Source organism: Hypomesus nipponensis, chromosome 17, assembly GCF_054491055.1.
Source record: "Hypomesus nipponensis isolate SF chromosome 17, ASM5449105v1, whole genome shotgun sequence".
NCBI lineage: Eukaryota > Metazoa > Chordata > Actinopteri > Osmeriformes > Osmeridae > Hypomesus > Hypomesus nipponensis.
This window is the reverse complement of record NC_140377.1, coordinates 22,008,843-22,019,043: the sequence shown is the minus strand read 5'-3', so window position 1 is coordinate 22,019,043 and position 10,201 is coordinate 22,008,843. Positions and strand designations below refer to the sequence as shown.

Here is a 10,201-nt window from a genome sequence, read left to right as displayed (position 1 = left end):
AGTCCATGCGATCAATAGGACTGTTTGTAAGCTAAACATCCGTAGCAAATGCACAGCACTGGCCACAGATAAAATCACACAAAAAAAAATCTGATTTCACCACTAAAAGTCTATGACTTCTCTATGCAGAACCAACAACCCTGAAATTAGAGGGAGCAATATAGTTTTTTAATATATATATATATATATATATATACTTTCATATGTTTATTATATGAAAATTGTAATACATTGCATGCAATGTTTTTTTTGTTATGGTTACAGTCTAGAAGCAAAGATGTCCCAAACCATGGTTTGATGCGTGCTGAGGTTATGTAAACCGTTGCTGATTTGACCTGAATTCAAATGATCAGTTGCGGACGTCCCAAGTCTCCTCACTGTTCAGGAAACTAAACCCTCGCACAAACAGAAAGTGGCGCAGAGAAAATCCTACACTATGTTGACGAGTTCTGACACGAACAACACTCAACTGAAATGTGATGCGCTCGGCTACAACGAGGCAAAAGTATGAAATGACACAAAGGTGGAAATTCTATCCTAACTGGTGATGGTCTAAATCAGACCAACGTCCTCATATACCAGAGTGAAGGAAAGGATGGGTGCCTATCGTGTCTTACACGCTAGCAGAGAAACACGCTAGCAGAGAAACACGCTATCGGAGAAACACGAGAGACGACAGGTTGAAGACCATCAGGTAATCTTTGCGTGTAGACACTGATGACACACATATGCGATCTACACACCTGCTTTCAAATTCTTTGCACATTGTTGGGCAGTGCATCTACCGTGCCTCTCATTAACCACTGCATTTGGAGTCAGTTCAAGTCATTTCACGTTTCCTACAAAAGAATGTCATATAGGATTTCACTTTTCATTACTTTAGAAGCACTGGATGAATTTGAGTTTGACTTGACCCCAACAGCGTACCGAACAGGCGACGACCAGTGGCGCTAGGGCACTTTAAAACGATGGATTGGGACAGCAATGTAATTTCCTCTCTGGTAGAACAAGGGTGGTAGGTGTAGAAGTCATTCTGAAACTCAGCCACAGAAACAGCCTTCCCTGAGGAAGACACTAGAATTCCAGTAGACTCGGGGGGGACTGAGCCGCGGTGCTCCTCTACCGAACGTCGTGTGAAGTACCAACATCTCCAAACAGACTGGTAACTCACCGACATTGCCACTTGTACGCAGCAACGCCATAGTCTCAAGATACACACACACATACAGTATTGCTTGCTGGTCATGCTTTGTGTTGCCACAAGCTGCAGAATAATCTACAAAAAGACAAGCACAATCAAAATAGGAAGACACAATGATACCCAAGATATCTGGCACAGGACTTGGAGTCCAATGCCTTTTGAACATGTTATCCAAAGAAAGGCAGAAAGCGTCACGTTAAAATCCTGGAAATCTGTACACCCAGACCCCCAACACACACATACACACACACACAAACCCCAACCCCTCCCAATACACACACACACACACACACACACACACATACAAGCACTCCTTTATTGGAATCCCCTCTCCCTTCAACAGAGTATACTGTTTCAGTCAAATGCTCACATAAGGAGAGCAGACTCATATTTTTGCTTTTCATTCATTAAGATGTTCCCTAAATGTACTGACAAGCTCGCGAGGGACAAAGAACAAAACAATGGGAATAAACAATGGTGGTATTGCACCACTCACTAGGATACTGACTATGATTCAGACTTTCTACCAGTCAGCACGTGAGTGAGGCCATTTCCCTTCATCATCCTCCTTCTCCTCAGCCCCGAAGGTCCCTTTGAGGAGGCGGGTTATTTGGTTGTTGAGGCTGTGACCAGTGTGTTCAGCTCACAGCTTGTCCATCGTGAAGGAGGAAGTCCTGTGATTCTGGAGAACATTGCACTGTAATATTGTGGATTTGTGTTACATTTACAAAAGGGCTACCCATGTAACAATCCCTTTGTTGAACCGAACATAAGCGAATCTGTGTAAAATGAGGTATTTGTGTTGAAAGGGGTAAATACTGTCAGTAAAGACTAAGATTGTGAGTTGCATGAAGGTATAGAAATCACTGGTTCCACCAGTTTCACATTCAGAGGAAAACACTAAAGACCAGCCCCTGTCCAGGCTCTGGCAGTCTGTATCTCTTCCCAGGCACAAAAGCCCTTTTTAAGTGTCTAAGTCACTGCTGCAGCGCCAGGAAAAAAAAACAAAAAGTTGTGATTCACATTCAACACCTATGCCAATGAAAGGTCAGATTCTCGCTGGTCAGCGCCACGTTTGTATTTGTATTAGACGCTACGAGCCAAAAGAGGTATCCTGGCTTTTGGAGTACAAAACGCTCTCGATGTAAAATATTACAGCAGAAAAAGGTCTACTTGATATTCCGAAATGTGTAAAAAAAAAAAACAAAGAAACAAAAACAACAAAAATCTAGTTTGAGAGAAACTGAAAGAGCACTTCATAAAAAGGTCACTTCATGTCTTGTAGCAAGTGACAGGAGTCCCGTGACAACAGAACAAACACTTCCTACACCGCAAAAAACCTTGACAACTCCAGCCAGATTCATCCGAATTACTGATGAAGCATCCAAATGGAGTCAACAATAAGGAGATATAATACAACAGGCTGTTAAACTATCCTTGTGTGTCTGGAAAGGTTTCCTTTTGAATTTCTTGTATCAAAGTACCTTCGGAATCGACAACAGGTCACATGATGCCTTGTATTCCCAAATCCCAAAGTACTTTAATGTGAGCTTGTGCGTGGGGACCACCTCCTCTGACATGCTGCTGTGTGTGGTGAGAGCGGGGAACCCCATCGGCAGGTCTCCCCCTCTGGGTCCACTCATGTCTTCTTCCCTGTGTGGCTTTTCAGGTGCGCCTGGAGCCGCGAAGCCTGGGAAAACTTTTTCCCGCACTCGGAGCAGCGTAGCGTCGCCGAGGTGACGGAGTGCGTCTGCTGGTGGGCCTTGAGGAGTTGCGGTCGTCCGAACTTCTTGCCGCACTCCTTACACCCCAGAGACTTCCTGCCCTTTGACTTCCTCACCTTTGTCCCTTTGTCGTCGTCGTCTTCCTCCTCTTCCTCCTCCTCCTCCTCTTCCTCCTCTCTTCTGGTGGGGGGGGACAGGCAGCTCTGGCTGGGTGACTCGACACGGACTCGCAGCGCTGCGCATGGCGAGGTCTCCGCCGGCGCCGGCAGGGTCTCCAAGGCGTCCGTGTCCTCGTCGTCCTCCAGGAGCTGGGCGGGGAGGGTGAGCAGGCGGTGGAGCATCGACGGGGACCTGAGAGGGGAGTCGTCCGCTGCAGGAGAGAGGGCACAGTGAGGAGAGGGAGGGACAGAGGGGAGGGGGGAGACAGAGGGGAGGGAGGGAGACAGAGGGGAGGGAGGGAGACAGAGGGGAGGGAGGGAGACAGAGGGGAGGGAGGGAGACAGAGGGGAGGGAGGGAGACAGGCTTTGCGTCTAAGCGCCAATTCATCGCGGGTGAGACTAGTGTAATATGATATGTTTGTAAGCTGAAAGTACGCTGAAACACGTTTTGGGTGGACTGGCGCGAGAGAATGTCTGACTAGCACCTCCTGCGATGTGCCCGAGGCTGCAGGCAGTCAGGCAGAAAATGTGATTGATTTGCTGAACGGACTTTTTGGAAACTCTGCTGCATGAAATGTAAACTAACTAGCTTGGTGCATAGCTGGCTAGCCTACAAACGAAGGGAGCTTCGGAGGGTCCCGGAAACAAAACAAGAACTTGACTGTGCTCCAGCTCATTGTGTGGCTTTCACACTCTGGGCAGGGACAGGGACGGGGTTTGAGACCCAGGACACAGGACGGGAGAGGAGACTAGAGGGCTGGAGGACAAGGGGACAAGGGGACAAGGGGACAAGGGCGTACCAGGGGACAGTGGAAGGTGACAGGATCTTACCTGAGGGGGTGCGTGGAGGCGGGGGGTCAGGGGTGGTGGAGAGAACCTCCATGTCCTCCAGGGGCATCCACTGGGGCTCCTGCTGGGGAGAGGTGGGCGACGGCTGCAGCTCCTCCACTCGGAGGAGCGCGCTGGAGCCGGAGCCCCTTCCGGGAGACGCCAGCTCCTTGATCTGCCACAGGTCGCTGCACCACTTCTGGCCAAACACCTTGTCCAGGATGGGCACCCAGTCCTGCGCCACCGACAGCACGGCAGGCCGCTCCGCCTCTGCAAGGGGAGGGGACACGGGTCACTGGCGGGCTCGCTGACGTGTCGCAGCCCAGGGCACATTGACATTGAGTCATTTAGCAGACGCTCTTATCCAGAGCGACTTACAGTAAGTTCAAGGACATTTCCCCCCCGAGGCAGGTCGGGTGAAGTGCTTTGCCCAAGGACACGTCATTTGGCACGGCCGAGAATCGAACCGGCGACCTTCTGATTCTAATGGACTGGGCTGTGGTGAAGGGACACCCATTCAGACATGGTTTCCAAGAGTCCATTTCTTCTTTTTTTTGCCATTTTTCATGCTCTTCTGGATAGTTTTCAAGTGAAGTGTGACAGGAAAGGTAGGGGGAGAGACAGTGAGAGTGACAGACATACAGCAAAGAGCCAGGCTGAGCTGTTTGAATCCTTGAGGCTTATCTGGAGAACTACTGGGGTGCCCCCCCCCCCCCCCCCAACACTGATCTGTAGTACATTTCTATTAGGCTTCAGTATATTGTGAAAGAATTTGCGGAGGAAGTGTGGTCGTTTTTGGAAGGGCAGATTGAGTCCAATTACAATCCAGACAATACTGTGATTAAGGTAAGAGACAGCTGACTTCTCAAAAGCTTCACGAGAAATGTGGGCGCGTGAAATCATTGTTTATCATCCATATGACTGTTTCAACAAGACAGAATGTGTGTCAGTATGGCTTACACAGCTACAGCCAAAGACAATATACATGGACGTCGAGTCATGTTTGCTTGTAGCTAACCTATAGTATAGAAACCTAATAAGATTCCCCAACCAGTTATACAACTATGGCAAACCGTGGGGGTAAAGAAAGGAAAACAAGCACAGAGTCTGGGTGTTTTCATCCACTCACAGAAAGGGAACACAGAATACGGTCCCAACAACTGTCCCTAAAATATTCTTGAAACTGTAAATCAGTTTGTCACCCAGTTTTGAAATACTTTTTTTATCTGCACACGCAAACAGTTACACGTCATCCACAGAAACAAACCGTAGAGACATAAGATACAACTATCTGCCTGAGTTATTTGTTAACTAGACTGACAGGTTAAGCCTCTGTAGTAGTCTGATGTCAGGCACTTTTGTTACCGATGCCTGTCAACGAGAACACAAAAAGGTCCATTACTGTCAAATGACTTACATATAAGCATTACTAGCTGCTGATGGATGGACACCTACATTACATTTAATTCATTCAGCAGACCATCGTATCCAACGCAACATAGAAACAGTGCATGTAGACAGTAGAGCAGGAGGTCTAGTATCAGAAGTGTGTAGTTCTACAGTGTTTTGGTGGTCAGAGTCGAGGAACGGTCTGTGCCTTGGTCACCACATCTCAGCTACCCGGTACGGCCAACAAAAAGAATATTACAGCGCAGTAACATCTCGATTACTGAAAAACAGTAAAACAATATCTCGCCACCTGTACGTTATTTATTTCCACCAAACGTCCGGAAGGCAAGTTGACTTTGAAAAACCAAACCAACTAAGGCTTTGACTTAACCTCCATTCACTCTTCTCAAAAAAGAAATGTTCGACTCCAAGATCAACTCAGAGAGCCAGTGGCCCTTTGAGCGCCTTAGTCCTCCTCATCACCCTGCTCGTCACCCTCTTCGTCACCCTCCTCGTCACTACAACCCCTCCACACAGCACTGCTTCTCTCGTCAGCAGGGCGCAAAATTAGCAGCATCCACCAGCCAAATGCTGGTCAAAAATGCTACTAGAGGCAAGTAGATATTCTTTACTCAGTCCCAAAGAATTATGGTAATCTATTGAGTGGCTGGTGAAATTTGAACATACACAAGACATTTGTCTGGTGGACAAAAAAAGTTAATTCTGCACCCTGCTCGTAAGAATCAAAGAGTTCCAAAAACACAGACCATTTGTCGCCTCGTCCTCCTTCCGGGCGATCTTGGGCCCCGTGACGTCCCCCGGGGTCCCGGGCGAGGCCGGGCCCGGCGAGGCGGGGTCGGGCGAGGGCTCGGAGCAGTGCCGTCTGGCCCGGCTCTTTCCGTTCTCCTGGCGGCTGCAGCGCAGGCGCTCCTCCAGCTCCTGCTGCTCGCGCTCCTTCACCGTGATCTCCAGGAGCAGGTCCTCGAAGCTGGCCTCCACGATCTTGCCCAGCTCGCACACGGCAAAGTCCAGGACCTGCTCCATCACGGACTTCAGCTGGCCTGCGGACAGGAGGGAGGGAATGATGATGGTGTTGTTTTGTAACAGATGGTAAGTCATCTGGATGAGATGGTAAACATAGGGGAGGAGATGGGGTTGGAACACGCCTTGCCGTGGCCACAGAGGAAACAACTAGATCAACACTTAAGGAGAAACAAAAGAATCACCATTACTGATTTGGTTGTTTTTTTTGGCTGTATAAAATCACATCAACGCACACGCTAGACAGAGAAGTTAATGCATGACGTAACATTCTGAGAATTGTGGATTTGGTTTATTTCAAGTTCGGAAGACGGATGTTCTGAACTGTGTGCAAGCCTGACATGGTAGGTGCACCGGAAAACACACACACACACACACACACACAACTGTGCCCCTTTTGGAGGACCCAGCTGTGGTGCCACACATCTCAAACAGTAATCCCCTCATTCTAATTTAGCAGCCATTCTCGATGACCCCATTTTAGACAGTCTGTGAGACCCATTTCTTTTCACACTGCGAGTGCCTTGCCTCTATGCTAATCGTTCCAACCTCAACCATTACATCCACAAATCCTTCCCAGTGTATTTCCAAAGACATTTGTGAGATTTAAGACATGGCAATCATGTGTTCCCCAGACCAAGCACATGTGCAGAAAACAGTTCATTTGGGATAAGAACATCATCAGCCGTTTCTGGTTGAAATCCAGTCGCTCCTTAGCACTAACCCCTGAAATACAGTCACAACTAGACACTTCCTGACCTTGTACTTACTAAAAGCATTCTTGTACCTTGCTTTGGATAAGTGTCCAAAAAACATCCTAAACAAATCACCTGTTCACGTAATGTAAACATTACGTGGCTGGTTTAATGAGCTTGAGTCCATTCGGCACCGTTTCGCTCAGACTGACTGAACCACTATAAATCACACCAGTATTTTATCACCCTGTAAAGTTTTGAAGGTAATCACTCTTCAAATGCCTCAGAAAGGTGGAACTGCCTCCTTGATCTAAGCTCTTCCCCCCCGTCTGCGTGAATATAATTAGAGTTGGTAGATGCTCCCTCGGGTTATTTGAAACAATGCCATGGCACACTTGACTTACAATTGATGTTTTGTCGTTGAGGTCCATAGCACATGTCTGAATACGGTCTTAGCCTAAATGGTCATAAATATGGGCGTATTTTTGACAGGCCTAAACAAATGAGCTTCTGTGTGGTGCATGTCACGATCTACCAATCCTATGATTTGCCGCTTGGCAAGGCAAAACAGGTGCCACCTCAGAAAAGAGAACTGACTAGATTCCCAAACTAGTCCCTGCAGCATAGAAATGTAAACCGAATGTGATGAGTAGGCCTGAGCGAAAATGCTTTGACCAAACCGAGACTTTTCTGAAAGCCTCAAGTTGAAAACGGCCTTGTGTTGGAGTGACAGAGAGAGACAGGTTGAGGCGGAGGGCAGGAGTTAGTGTGTGGAGACCTGGTGTTCTGTGCTTCTTCACTGCGCTCCACGTTCACTCATGACAAAATGGCATCAGCAATGCCACCCAAAAATGCCCAGCCATACATGAGAAGCCCGCTGTTCACCGTTAAGCCCTCAAAAATGTGTTTTGTCCAAAATGTGCAAATGAAGCCCTTGTCAGAGATCTCAGGCTGGAAGTGTTTTGTGTATAACTCGACTGAGGGAGGGAGGGGGGGTAATCCCTCATATGACTCCATTGACATGGTCTCTAATGGTAACGCCAAGTGGTGCATTCTGGGGGGAATGGCATGGTTTGGGATCATGTCGTCACTGTGGTTCTGGGGGAGGGCCAAGGAGAGGGCTAAACAACAATAGCGTCACCACCTTGCCAACCACTGACAGTGTGCATCCCTGCTTAGAATATGTTCTAGCCTGTAACATGCAAGCGTAGGCTACATAGGTGCGGAAGAATCATCTCGAAATATGTCTTTATGCATGCCCAAAAAAGGATGGATTTAATACAACCAAATATGTGTAGTTGAAACAAATACAAGGATTGGTGTTAAGTGTTGTGACTGAAGTTGTAGGCTTTCATGTAATATAAAACAACGTGTGAGCAAGCCACTATGAATCGCATCTAGTCTTACATCTTACGTCTACATAGAATAAATACTTTTGTGTGTTGACAATTAGCTCAAAAACTCCAGGAGAATAACAAACGGTTTGTTATCCCCATCGTTTAATATATCACATAGAGAATGACTATTTCTGTTGTATTCTGTTATTATATCTCCCCAATGTGCCAAAATATGGCTTTCCTAAGATTGCGTTGTTGCATTGTCTTGTTTACAGATTTGTACGCACACAAGGCTGAACGATTGCTAGCCTTTTTAGCAAACACACAGGCACGCACACCCACTAAACTGGTAAAAATGACTAAGGGACTGCAAAATTACGTAATGTTTTTCCCCCCAAAGGTGTTTTGAGCATTGAACTGGTAACCTTACCCACGACACGTCCTTTTTGCTCAAGTCTTCGTGTGTCTGCGGACACGCCGCGCTCCAAGCTTAGGCTGGGGGTGTGTGAGTCGGGCTTTGTTCTGTCCACGGCCGCGTTGTCTGCTTTGCCACCGTTGGACAGAGACCCATTTTCGATGCCTTTGCGTTCAAACTCCCATTTTTGCAGCTTTAACCTGAGTCGTTGGTTTTCTTGTTCTTTGACAGCCGTTTCCATTAACATTGAATTCAAGCTCGCCCCTACAGTCTTGCTTATTTCCTGGACCGCGAGTTGAACTACTTGCTCCAGAACAGATTCAAGCTGGCCTTGAAAAAACGAAATATACACGGCACCGTTCATGATTTCGTCCGTGCTTTTGGAAGAACTCTTTCATTCTTCCCCCACACCCCCTTAAAATTGTACAACAGACATAAGTCAGAAGCCTACCCAACTGATTGAAACACAGAACTACCTTCTCTATCAACGCATCATATGTACACCCCTTGGATGCTACCGTACTGCCATCTGTGTACACGCAAACGTATTTCACCCATCTCATGGCAAATTAGACGTTTTGCAGTGCCCCTGCCCATGAACGCCATTTTGCTGAATGATATTTAAGGCAAACAAATCCATGTGAACCATCAGGCTCACGAAAAGATTAAGTGGAAGAGACGTCGTTGATTTGTATGTTTACATACAGTGCCCAATCAATAGGCTAGGCCTAATTCAGTAAATGTATCATACTTAAATATAAATAATTGAATATAGCATAATTTTGTAAATTTGTATTTTAACTGGACTTTGTAAACGGAAAAACAATCGAAGAGTGACACTCCAGTCCAATCGATATGGCCTTTATTTTCCATCTTAGACATGCATCCACTTGTATTACAATACAGCTTACACCATTTGCTCAAGCAAATGCACTGTAGTCCCTGTAATTCACCAACATCTACATTCAAATATGATATCCACTCAACATTTCCATAATAATTAATGTAAAAATGGCACCATAGAATAAAGGCCCACGTGAAGACATTAGGTTTGGCTTGAGACTTGAACACCTCCCACAACATGGGGGCAGTGACGAACAAACTTCGGGCAGAACTGAATTCACTGAAAATTATTGGAGCTCCTGTTGTGTAACCTTTGTTTTAGACTGCAGTCTAAAACAATGAAATAAACAGTGTTCCACTGTATAAAACAGTCGCAGTCTAAAACAGTGAATCCACTCAAGACATAGGCTACACTTTACTGGCAATGTCAGCTTGCTTACACAGTCACTTCTTTGGGTATCAATGTTAACAGAGGCATGCTAAAGCTTGTTCATGGAGTTAATAGAGCCGCAGTCTGCAGCAGGGGAGAGGGCCGTGTTTTCATAGGAAATCTCTTAAGCGGAGCTTGT

General features: G+C 46.7%; 1 protein-coding gene across 1 annotated transcript; it reads right to left on the bottom strand.

The window, feature by feature from the left end:
* Nucleotides 1-1,503: 1,503 nt before the first annotated feature.
* LOC146254061 (uncharacterized) lies at nucleotides 1,504-9,338 on the bottom strand. Its single transcript, XM_084677459.1, has 4 exons — nucleotides 8,805-9,338; nucleotides 6,069-6,362; nucleotides 3,916-4,182; nucleotides 1,504-3,295 (listed from the first exon to the last, which is right to left on the bottom strand). Exons 1-4 carry the CDS (start codon nucleotides 9,151-9,153, stop codon nucleotides 2,841-2,843), a joined length of 1,365 nt encoding a protein of 454 aa, XP_084533585.1. The 5' UTR covers nucleotides 9,154-9,338; the 3' UTR covers nucleotides 1,504-2,840.
* Between the last annotated feature and the right edge of the window lie 863 nt (nucleotides 9,339-10,201).

Coding starts and splice junctions, on each gene's coding strand:
- LOC146254061 (XM_084677459.1), bottom strand. CDS start 9,153: ATGAACGGTGCCGTGTATATTTCGTTTTTTCAAGGCCAGCTTGAATCT. Junction 6,363..8,804: donor GCAAAAAGGACGTGTCGTGG/GTAAGGTTACCA, acceptor TCCTGTCCGCAG/GCCAGCTGAAGTCCGTGATG. Junction 4,183..6,068: donor GGAGGACGAGGCGACAAATG/GTCTGTGTTTTT, acceptor CTCCCCTTGCAG/AGGCGGAGCGGCCTGCCGTG.